Source organism: Mugil cephalus, chromosome 12 (assembly GCF_022458985.1).
Source record: "Mugil cephalus isolate CIBA_MC_2020 chromosome 12, CIBA_Mcephalus_1.1, whole genome shotgun sequence".
Taxonomy (NCBI): Eukaryota; Metazoa; Chordata; class Actinopteri; order Mugiliformes; family Mugilidae; genus Mugil; species Mugil cephalus.
The window spans coordinates 8777841-8790464 of record NC_061781.1 but is presented as its reverse complement, the minus strand read 5'-3'; the positions used below and the strand labels follow the sequence as shown (position 1 = coordinate 8790464).

The window sequence follows — 12624 nt, the reverse complement described above, 5'->3', positions numbered from 1 at the left end:
CGTTGATACCTCGGCTTATTACTACTGCTGAATAGAAACGTATAGAAAGCTTGCTGTGGTTTCATGTTTTTATCTCTCTCCGGCAGCAGGCATAACTAAACGGGCCCATCTGAACCCGTCAGTCACACTTTACCTCAGCTCCCCAGATCAGCTCAGAGTGCAGCGACAATGCTAAAAAATCCTGATGGTGGCAGCTTCAGCGGCGTCCGCTGCAGATCATGTGGCCCTTGTTGAATTGTTGGAGAATGGCAACACGGTGAATCGTGCGGCCCCGGGGTTTTGGGTGGAAGGTTATTTCATCGCCATTTCTTTGCATTGTTGATTTGATGGGACTGACTGCATGCTGCATTTATGCTTCAGTGGTGGAAGAAATGGTTCAAGCTAAAGTCATGCATTCAAAATTGAAATCAGTAAAATTACGTACAAATCGACCTAAAGGGAATGAGAATGCGTACCAGCTCTTTTGTGAATAATGTTCTGTATATTGCTGGAGTGTAATAATTGAAACACTAGTTTACACATCGTTTAATGCTGCAGCTGGTGAAGCTGAATCCAGTTTTTTAATAAATATATGAGGCTCTTACAACCTGGCATGTTCCCCATTAGTGCGGCTATTGTGGCTCTAACTATGCAATCTATGCAACTATTTTTAACTCGTACTCAGAGCGTCTTGTAAAGAAGTATACACAGAAAACAGCATAACAAAGGTCTGTCTTTAAGCGACTAAATTGTGATTTTTTTTTTTTTATGTGAATAATTTTAAATACACTCATCTGTCGGTAGCTTGTGAATAATAATGGTCCGTGATGTAAACAGCCTTTGCATTCAGCCGTTGAGTTTCCAGAAATTCTCATACAGCCGAATGTGCTGGTGATTGGTCGTTAATTTATCCCTGATGGCGATCCATAGTGCACTTATTAAGAGGACAGGATAGTTTCTGTGTTTGCTTTCACTCACACTCAAAAACAAACATTTAAAATCATTCATGCAAATATCCACCGCTTCAGGGAGCTTGTTGTAACCCTACTGTTACAACCCTACTGATTTTTGTTTACCCAAAGGTCTGCAGTGAAGGCGAGGAGTGCAAATTAAATGAATTTATTTATCATAATGAAGGAAAACGTGCTGTATTTGCCACTGCGCTGTGGTGTAGGCATATAACAAAGAGAAGCATATCAAAAAATATAAATACTAGGCTATAGCGAAACTACACTGATATTTTCTGCTCTATCCAGTTAACAAAACAGTAACGGTTAGAACAGGTTGTGTCTGTGACTTTATGGTGATGTGAATGTCTTGAGTAAAAAGGCTGTGATTGACTTTCTGCACCAAGAAAACGAAGAAGAAATGCCAGGTTTCAAGAGCGCCGCTTGCACAGTGAAAATAAGGTTGTCATTTTTCATCACCACAGAAACAAATAATGTACCATGCATCTAAATGTCAACCCTCCGTGGTCTTTGGCTGTAATGGCAGAAGATGGAGGTTCTTTTTTATGTGTTATGGAGTCTTTTTTTTCTTCCAAATTACAGCTCCAACAAAAACACAACAACAAAAAATGTTATAAATACCGGAGGTTTGTTTGTTATTATTTCCTGCTGACAGCGCTGTGAATGCAGTCGGTGTGTAATTTCTCTTCCTTGTAGCTCCTATAAATGTCACACTGTTTAGCAGCGTGTTGGTATACAATGTGTTTGTGATCTGAACAGTCGACTGCGGCGTGTACGGGTAGAACGAACCCCTGCTCATTACTTCCGTGTTCTCCGTGAACAACGTGCATCTCACTACATTGTTTCACAGGATTAAAGCTGATTTGTTTTCCCCTCTTTTTTTTTTTTATCTTTCCTTCTCATCACAGATCAACTAAAACTCACCCGGGGCCCGTGGTTCATTTGAGCGACAGCCCAAAGGATGAAGGCAAGGTGAGTAGGCAGATAAAAGAGACACCCAGCGACACCTCTTGGTTCTCCTTACGCACGGGCGCTAATGTCAAAGGCTCTCTCCATTTTCCCACTTCTCAACCTCTAGTTAAATATCAGCTTTTTTTTCTTCTCCGCCGCGTATCTGTTCTCCAGCCTCCCTCTGCTTTTCCTCTTTCATCATCTGCTCTCTGTCTTTCTGTACCCTATTCTTTTTTTTTTCTAATTGCTCACCTCTCGCTCCCTCAGCCGGCCGTTCTTTGTGGCTCGCTGAAAGAAAGCCATTCCCTTTAAAGTGTCTCTCCTGTGTTTGCTCTCACATTCTTTTTCTCTGTCCTCGCGCGTTTCACTTATGCACACTGAAGAAAAGAAGTGTGACGGATCCGCGGCTACTCTCATTTCAAGTTTCAGTCAAATTGGTGGGAAAAGTGGCAGGTGGAGGTTGCTGTTAAAGAAAGGTCACTGAGGAGTATATTGATTTTCCCAACGGACTTTGCTGCTCTTGGGTGAAAACGGACTTGACAAGCTGTGAAGACATGAGTTTACAATTTCTGTCACATACTGCTGCCACTCACTGCTGTTGCTGCTGGTGCCATGAAAAAAATCTGATGTGTTGCTGCGTAGCGTGAAAATGTCACTTTTAGGAAGCAATAGGCCTGTTAAATCATGCATTTGTCTAGAACGCCTTATCTCAGGAACACCTTTAGGGAATTTGCTGAAATTATTAAGTGTACCGATTAGATTTTGGTGGTCACAGGTCATCATAATCTCACAAAACACATTTTTTCACAATAGTCTGCAGCAGCAGTATATCACAAAACACCATGAGGCAATTTCTGCAGATGTGGCAGAAGCATTTATTTAATCTGTTCACTAATTGCACCTTATTATAACAATAATAACTATTATTCCCTCACCGATCCCAGAATTCTTTCTGTGCATTTGACCCGTCCATTCATTCACACAGTAGTGTAAACTCAGTGCAGAGTTCAGTTTAGTGTACATGTGGTGTGTAATGATAATAATGGACAACCACTGAATGTAACAATGTCTACATCAGTGTTCCCAACCTTTTTTCCTCGGAGCCCCTTGGAGCCCAAGGACCGACTGCAACAGAACTTGTTTTATGAAGAAGTTGAATTCTCTCCTGCCGTACTTCACATCACATCGCGACTGTGTCCAAGGTGCTGATTGCAAACTGCTCTCTGGATTTTGACTCTAATGCTTTTCCTGTCAAGATTTTTCAGCAGATGAGATCTCTGCTTACGCTGTGAGGAAATGACCGTCATTTCAATGCAGTGTTACTACTGGCTGCAATATGTTCTGATTTTAAACTGCCCACAGTGTTCATGTCGAAGAAATCTGAAAGCTGTTCCTGCGTTTAATATCTATTCATCATTTAAATAAGTCTCAGCTTGTTTATTCCTTACACGTCAACGCAGATCTGCTTCCAAACACTGCATATATTTGAGATTATACTGTTGTTGTTTTTTAAACTCATTAACATTGCATCATCGTTCATCTTGAATCCAGAAGTTGCTAATGTGAAAGCTTGACATTGTCTCCCTCAGCTTGCAACTTTATTAGGAGATGACAAGTTTCTCGTGCTCTCCGCTCTCAGCTGCCCTCAACTCATCCCATCCTCTGACCCAGATGTCACTCAGTCTTTCCTCTCTCGTGTGAGGGAGTGAGCTGGTTTTCCTCCGCTCAGTTTAAGCCGTTTGTTCCTCTAATCACCTCCCGGAATCTCTCCTCTGATATGTATCAGATTTGGTGTATATGGGCTCTCTTCTCATGGTGTGCCCATTGTGACGTGAGAGTATGAGTGTTTGTTTGTTTTTAGTTGTATTTCTCTCGCCAGCGCATGTGAGAGCTGTGTGTTTGTGGTCCCTCTATTCATCTCCACGGTGTAATGTATAAATCCATGACTAATACAGCTGAGAAGACACGTGCGAGGATTGCGTGTGTATATGAAAGGGCTCATTCTCCATGCGTGTGTCCATGTGCACTGTGCAAATCAATAAATCTGTGTCTGTGTGTGTGTTTATATAGCTATGAACAGCCACATCCACCGATAAGTGAGGCAGCCAAGACTGTGACTGTGAGATAGTTGCATAGATGTTACACTTACAGCTACATCATGGTAGATTGCAATTTCCAACATTTTAACAACACAGGTTCACGTTTAAAAATAAGAGAAAGGAAATATATTCACCTGTAATTGCTGGAATTTGATACACCAACTAAAATGAACTGTAGCAATCTGGTAATTGATTAGAGAGACAAGTAACATCATTGATCTTCTCCATGTAAAGTCTACTGGAGTCAGAGTAGCTGGTAGCAGCTTTATGAACTGATATTTTTTTGTTGGCTAGGATGACTGCTAGCTAACTGACTGCTGCAGCGATGAAGAATAAAAACCCAGTAGCTTGCAAAAGGAAAAAGTATTAGTGGGAGATCTCCTAGCCCCCCAGTGGCCATTCAGACTGCAATGCAAGATATGCAGTTTAAAAATAATATTTAAACCATATTGAAATCTCCCTTAGAGGTGGGCCAGCAGTATTCATGGAACTGAACTTGTCAGTGATTTTGCGTTGGAAGCCTCACAAACGTTAGTGTTGGTGCATTCAATACCCTTACGTCTGCTGTCGCTTCTTATTTTCACTCCTCTCCTCTCTGCAGCTTCTTATAGGGTTTGAGAGTGGGACAGTTGTACAGTGGGACCTGCGGGTCAAGAAGGCCGACTTCAGAATCTACTACGATGAGGTGAGCGGCACTCATGCAAAAACAACATCTGTGTTACTGTCAGGTTTCTACAATGGTCTCCACTGTCGTTGTCATTGCGCTGCCCTTTCATTAAAGGTGGCATTTTAAGTAGGTTTCCTATTTTTTCACAACTTTCATACCATTTACGTTTAATTTGAGGGATCTCTGTGGGGATGCCTTGTTATAACAGCGGGGTATGTACAACAAAGGGGTTGTGTATATGCAGGGACAAACTGCCCATGACACCAACGTCCTGCCATAGAATGAATTTCAAGTCTTCAGAAGAAGCAATAACTTTTCTTAGTTCCTTATTTTTAACAAGGCGTCTTTGTCATCAAGTGCTATACTTCACTGACCGTCAACCAATTACTGCTCTTTGAAGAAGCAGTAATTGGAGGACCCGGGGATGCTCGTAGCAGTCCAGGCAGCCTCTGACAGCTTCCACAGTACTGTCAGCTGCATCTGTTGCCATTTCACCTAGAGAGCAGCATAAAGACTGCTCCAAGTGTCTCTGTTTGTGTGTCAAGTAGCTGGAAGGTATTTATTTGACACTATGCAGTAAAGCATAAATAAATATTTTCATTGACAGCAGATTTACTTAATAACAATAAATAATGAGTACGTAGGGATTATAGAGATGATAAAACTCTTGTAGTGGTTGTCATAATTAATAATGCTGTTTTTATTATTTGGTATCTTATGAGGTTTAAAAGCTGTAGACACACTCTACTGTGGAATATTCACATTTGTAGTATTTACTGAAACAGTTCCTTGAAACCGAGTCTGACCCCCAGACTTTATCACTTATCCTGTGCCTGCTGCCGGTTCTCATTTCCTGCTCTGTCTCCTGTAAAGAGTCGCATTCTGCTCACTTTCACAAACGTGATTTTCTGTGAACCATCTTCAAGGTAGCATGTACTCTTTGTCTCACACCTCTACAGCTTAGTAAGAAGTGCTGAATTACAGTTAGAGTTATTGGTGCCACCGAGAACTGTTATGCAGCACACACGCTTTTGTCATTAAATCATTTGTAGACCACCTTTTATTTCCTCCAAAGCACTGAATCAAAGTCTCACCGATGCAGCATCGTCATGTTACTTTTTTAGCCTTATATGAACGTTACATGAGGTACAAGACGTCACTGCCGCCCTTTAACCTTGTGTTTTTTGAAGCATCAAACTCTTTCACCTTTCCTGAGGATTACAAAATACGTCTTAAGCATCCCATTTTCCAATCATTACAAGCTGTCTCACACCGGATATGCAAATGACAAAAGGTTAATTAGGAACAATATGAGGCCAGATCTACTCGGGGCTGTTAATTTTGACATTAGAATGCAGGTTGTATATATTGCTGTATCCCTGGGGTGATGGCCTCTGTAACTTTGACACAAGTAGCTGTGAATAATGTTTCAAAGCTCCTAAAGAATACGATGAGGGTTTTAAGAACAACAATAGATGTGTGGTGAACGCAGGGCGTCAAAAGGAACGCGAGCTTCATCATTTCTGTGCAATTTGTTGGTGTTGTTTGAACGTAATGCTGTTTCACCTGGTGCCTCAGCCGGCATGTCACTGAGCAGCACAGCGCCATAAATATAAATGAACATTCCTGTCAAAGTGTCTTGAAATATGTTGACATTTTATGTAACATGCCGCTCGAATCTCGCCTCTTATGGTGTCACCCTTTCAATGAACTTGCCATACTGAGCTGTCAGATAATCTTCGTTTTGTATTTGTTTATAGGATCATACTGGATAATGCTCAATAGTTTGCAGAGTGGTTGTGCAGCCTTATAAGTGTATATTTAAGCATATTATCAAATGCATTTTTGGTCACTGCATTGGACATGTGTGTAAATTACCACTGTCTTTTGAAAAGGACCTGCTTTTTGAGCAGATTATTGTTCCGTAATAGGTTTTTGAAGGATTCTTATTTTTGTTGCCTTTGCCATAATTCATCCAATTCATTTAAAAGTGGATGTGCTTTTATAAATAGTACCAAGAATTGTTCCTGCCAATTCTTCAAAAAACGTTTGTGTGCAATTTTCCACTTTGGAGGCAGATTGTTCAAGCATCGTGAACTTTCCACAGTTCTTCTGTCGATTTAGTCTGTCGCAGTTTCTTGTTCAGATCAAGGCTTTGTGTGGGCATACCATCTGTTGCAGGTACTGCAGATAGTTTTATAAAAATAGAACTCATCAGACTGCATCCTGGTGATGTTGCATGATGGATAATAATCAGAATATTAAAACACAGTACATTATGCACTGCCTGACCAAAATAACAAAAAAATCAGGACTCATCAGACCGCATGACCTTCTTCTATTGCTCCAGAGTCCAATCTTTATGCTCCCTAGCAATTGAACCCTTTTTTCCCGGTTAGCCTCACTGATTAGGATTGACTAATCACTTTCACTATTAAACATTGATTTCACCCAAAGTTTAAGTGATAAGCTTTGAATTTGGCCAGGCATTGTAGCGTTGTACATTTTATATGTCTTGTTTGTAAAATGTTCGCTCCCTCCTTCTCGTTGGTACAGGCCATCCATTCAGTCAGCTGGCACCATGAAGGGAAGCAGTTCATGTGCAGTCACTCAGACGGCAGCCTGACGATGTGGAACCTAAGAAATACCACCAAGCCATTCCAGGTCACCTTCCCTCATGGTGAGATGCACAGCTGCCATTACTCGATCATTGGGAAGAAAGAAGTATTGTAAATATGGATGATTTTATGAATGATCTGAGTAAAATAAATGAATATTGTAGAGGTACTAATGTATGTGTGTGATACATGAGATTAACATACCACTATTCCAGTGATAAGATCACTTCAGAGAAGGTGCACAGTCTGCAAAATATTTTTATTCAGACACAAAAAAGTCACATTTGATAACCTTGCCTCTTGCAATGTGGAAAACATCGGCAATAAAACGGTTCACCTGTGTGTCTGAGTCAATTAGACTCATGGTAGAAATGTGTGGATGGAACTCATCAGCTCAGTCTTGATCAACAAGTCCTTTCCAGGTGTCTGCACATTTTAAATGCATGACAAAGCAGATCTGAAAATGACGGTCACTGTGACGTGTATAGTGTGCCATTTCCAGATCACTGTCTGGTGAGAATCGTCAGATTCCACTGAATAATTTGGCTTGGATGTGTGCTGGGGCAGGGTATCCTGACCTTTTTAGGTTTCTGTTTTCCTCGCTGCCAGCTGTGATTTTAGGCAACTCCTCAAAACACTAAGGCAGGAGGGAAGGATGTGAGTGATGGGTGACGATCAGCCTGAAACATGTTTTTTTTGTGTGCCAGATATTCGTCAGCTGTTTAGTGCTCCACAGTCTCAGAGTGGCATTAAGTGGGAGGAGGAGGAGGAGGGGAGATCTGAAAGTGTGTAGGTGAACATGAAAGTGAAGAAGAGTAAACGGTTGATGTGTCATCTCCCGGGAATTAAACTGTTTCGCTTTGTTCTAGTAGAACATAAATTAACATAATCTGACAAGATACTGCGAGCCACACCCATCACATCTGTGCTGATCTGTATAAAAATGGTTTCAGTCACTTTGTGTTGTTGGTTTCTTTCACTATCTGCTTTGATTGATGGATGTTGTTGCTCTAAAACCAGGCTTTGAGAGGAACTCTGCTCTGCTTTTTAAATTGCTTTTTATAGTGGCAATAAATCAACAGTATTATTTAAAAGTAATTTAATGAATCTGCTCACAGTGACAGTCTATGACATCACACATAAAAACACAGTAGAAAGCAGAAATCTATATGCTTGGCCTGAATATAGTAGTAGTAATTTCAGTGTCACAGCAAAATGGGCTTCATCTTTAGTGAAGTATTTCCACACGATTGATGAACCGCTGCTAGTTTTTGCTGCAACGACCCACCGGGCTCCTCATTTGTCTGCTCGGAAGCATCCGTGCTGATATTGTCACATGATCGGTGACTAGTCAATTTCCCGCTTAAAGAGTCAGCAGTCGACCAGTCGGTTCAGCCCCTAATAGGCACGGTGTATTTGGTTTGGTTGATTTCCCTTCTCCTAGCAACTGTAGCAGGAGTAACTGATAATGTTTGATTTTGGATCCAATGAAAGACTTTCTAGAAATGTCCTGCCCCTTCCTCCGTTTACATTTCCTCCATCGCCAGCAGCATTATTTCACCTCTCGTCAAACGTGTGTGGGAGTTCCCTGCCCACACAGAGACACACAGGGACAGCTTCATGTACGTAAATATATCATACAACGTGCTTTTACCCCAACTACATGGGGTCTATTGATGAATGTTGTACCACGACTGGAAAGAGTTACCAATTATGTTTTAGTAAAGTAAATTATAGATGTACTTCGAAGGAAATATACCTGTGTACTGACATTGTACTTACACAGCCATTAGCTGTTTCTTTTAAGTCACAGAGCTTTTAGATCCAGTTTCCAGTGTTAAGAAATTTGGAATTAATTCAACATGTCATAGCAGTAGTAATGTTAAATATAATAGAATAAACATACTGTCAGTAGACTTAGGGTTCTTTTCTTGTTACAAAATCTAACTTTACTTGAAATGATTTGAAATGACTGTATTTCTTTTGTTAAACTCTGAAATAATGGACGTCTGCTTACTTGTCCCATTTGTTCAGAAAGTGCTGGGCATTTGTTCAAAGTACTGTTCTTATGAGGTAAAACCCAAGGCCCCGTCGCCTTCCAGCTCAGAGACTTTCTCTTTGTGTCCGAGACAAAATCATTTCATGATGAGAAGCAGGAAGCAGAAAATAACTGTCTTTAATGTGCTAACTCAGATAATGGTCTGCCATTTACAGAATACTAAGGTAACAAAGTACTTAGTAATCAAGAATAGAAGTGGGAAATGGGAACAAAAAGAGATTTTTTTTTTCTGATGGAGTTGTTCCACGCTTAATGTCGTGATCAGTTTTGTAATGAGAGATTATGAAACCTACATTATGAATAGACCTGTGGAGGGAAGGGTTGTTAGTGAAGAGTAGTGCCTTGGTCAGTTAAATAAAGCAGCTATAGGGTGAGTTATATGTCAGAGAATATGAATGGATTGAAACAGGAAAGACACGTCATATTGTATTAGCTGTATAGTATTCAAGCAGTAGCATTCCCTTTGCATTTATTTATAACTGGGTGGACTTCAATTTGTCACACATAAGTGTAGCACTAGCGCTACTGTTTTTCTGATCAAATCAATAATGTACCAGTACAGTACAACAAACACAATAGAAAACACCTTAAGATGTTGTCTGTAATATTGTCTTTTCGTTCTGTTTGCTATAATTTAGGAAAAATACAGAAGGACGGGAGGAAGGAGTCATGTAAACCTATACTCAAAGTGGAGTACAAGACGTCAAGAAACAGGTGTGTGAATTATTTGAATTAGTCTTGCGTTTCCTGAATACGTTTGCATTGGATGCGTTATTCTCGGGCTAACAAGGGACCTGAGACTCTGAGATGAGATCCAATGAATGATTCATTCATTTATTAATTTATTTGGCAAGCTACTGCATGTCCTCATAGATTAGAGAATGGGCATTCATTTCTCCCTCACATATTTTATTTAATCGGTTATAGAATAAGAAAAGCAGATTGTAAGCCACGAACAGGTCTTAAAGTTTTAATGACTGACAGAATAATGTTATTTTTCATAATAATTTTTTTTTTCATTTTGGTTTTAACATGGTCCTGCAAAGACACTTTCTAAATCTCTTCTCTCCCTTCACAACAGTGAGCCGTTTGTTATCTTCTCCGGGGGTCTTTCATATGACAAGGCAGGACGGCGGCCAACACTAACCATCATGCATGGCAAGGCCATCACTGTGCTGGAGATGGACTATCCTATCGTAGAGTTCATGGTGCTCTGTGAGACTCCTTACAACAACGGTGAGTGCATACAGAGCGAATTACTCTGCGGGATGTGTATTCTCCGCTCAGTGGTTTCTGAGCTTTTTAAGTCATGCAGAGAGATTTAGATTTGAACGGCATGGTTCACTGCAGTAATGAATCTTCATACAACTACCTACTCAGCAACAGCAAGTTTAAATTTAGGACTTCAGTTCTTCAAGAGGTGACAAATCCTACTCCAGTTCATATCAACAGAAGCTGATACAACTGAAAGGCGTCATAGGTTCATAGGAGAAAATATTAGATAGTAATAAATGAATTGGTTTTATATAGCGCTTTACCATTAGATGCTCAAAGTGCTTACAGCTGGTGGTGATCTCAGTAGTCACAGCTGCAGTTTCCACTGATGGAAACATGGCTGCCAGTCCGCGCCAATGGCCTCTCTGACCACCACTAAACATCACTTGGAGCGGGGTGGGTTCAGTATCTTGCCCAGAGACACAATAGGACAGACTAGAGATAGGATAGGGTGGAATTGAACCTCCTGCCTTTCAGTTATTGGATGACCGCTCTACCTCCTGAGCTGAAATGGTAGCTAAGGGAACACCCTGTGCTTTCTGCATCTGCATTTACATGTACTACATGAGTACATGTAAACAACAAATACAACACTGTTTCCTTAGAAGTCACCAAAAAAAAAAAATCTTTTTTGGTGACTTCTAAGGAAAGAGTGGTGTATTTGTTTTTTCTTTTTTTACTTTTTTAGTCTTTTCATTGTTTTTTGTGCCATTTATTTACAGAGTGCTGAAAATAAATGAAATGTCATTCTAAGACACTTAAAATGTGTGGTGTCAGGTCCCGCAAACAGGGACAAAGTTTCATCCATTTTTTCTTCTGTGTGTCACAGAGGTCCAGGAGCCTTACGCGGTGGTGGTGCTTTTGGAGAAGGACTTAATCGTGGTGGATCTGACGCAGAGCAAGTATGTGTGAAATATACATATAAAGCAAGATGAAATGTATCCATAGGCCAGATTGTCACATTCAGCAGCAGTGTTAAAGAACCAACCAGTGTCCCTTCAATCTTCTTAATGGAGAGATCATTAATGTTGTAAGGCTGTATATAAGAAAAATAGCTCAGAAAAATAAGGGCTGTGTTGCTCCTGGTTTGGGGATTCATGAGATAGAGGGAGACTTGTCTCTTAACTGTCAAATTGATCATTATCTGTCAAACTGTCCAAAAAGTTTCTTCAGCAGCTTTGTAAACGCTCTTAAGAGAGAACAGTTTGAATCTTTAGTACTATTTAGGAAGATGCTTTGGGAATGCGGCTCCCAATGTTCTCCTTCAAATCAAGACGTGTCACTTCTCTCTCGGGGTGAAAATACTCCCCCCCAGCTAGATTTAACTTGCTACCACTATCAGAAGGTATGAAAGTGAAGGTGAAAGCCGCTAATGTCGTGCAGGTTTGACAGAGTAACACTTGGGAATACATACGAGCAGCAGCAATGTATAAATGAGGTTTCCTGGCAAATGAGGTTCCTTAATTGCGGCGGTTAGACTTGTGATGTCTCCTGATAGCATCGAAAGTAGTTTTAACATGTCCAGACCATCTTTGACATTGTCGGCTCGTTGATAAGCTGCTAATTGGGTTTAAATTGTTCATTATAATTAAATCAACGGAGGATAAGTTAGGGGAGGGGATTCTGCAGATTGGCATACATTTTCATAATACTTAGACATTTTAAAATAGAAGCAGATAAAATTTGCTTATTTGTTTTTTTTTCCTCATTTCATTGAATGAAAACAATTCACTGCTGATGTACAGATGACAATGATTTCCATTTCCTTTTCTGTCATTCTAACATAGATGTGTAATTTACATTATACCACATCATGTGCTTGAATCTTACAGCTTCCCTGTCTTTGAGAACCCCTACCCCATGGACGTCCACGAGTCTCCTGTTACCTGCACAGCGTATTTTGCAGACTGTCCCCCAGACATCATCCCCATCCTCTACTCTATAGGAGCAAAACACAAGAAGACCGGCTACAGCCAAAAGGTAGGGAAAGAGAATCACTTTCCCTTTG

The 12624-nt window shown here is 40.5% G+C and overlaps 1 protein-coding gene across 17 annotated transcripts in view; it reads left to right on the top strand.

Annotated features, from left to right (window-relative positions):
- The window catches only part of stxbp5l (syntaxin binding protein 5L), a 121997-nt gene that overhangs the window by 75054 nt on the left and 34319 nt on the right, over positions 1–12624 (top strand). For all 17 annotated transcript variants that reach the window (XM_047600583.1, XM_047600581.1, XM_047600579.1 and 14 more), the window contains exons 6-12: positions 1856–1919; positions 4599–4682; positions 7221–7344; positions 9980–10055; positions 10423–10577; positions 11446–11518; positions 12449–12596. In XM_047600583.1, coding sequence (XP_047456539.1) covers positions 1856–1919; positions 4599–4682; positions 7221–7344; positions 9980–10055; positions 10423–10577; positions 11446–11518; positions 12449–12596 — 724 coding nt within the window. The remainder of the gene's footprint in view (positions 1–1855; positions 1920–4598; positions 4683–7220; positions 7345–9979; positions 10056–10422; positions 10578–11445; positions 11519–12448; positions 12597–12624) is intronic.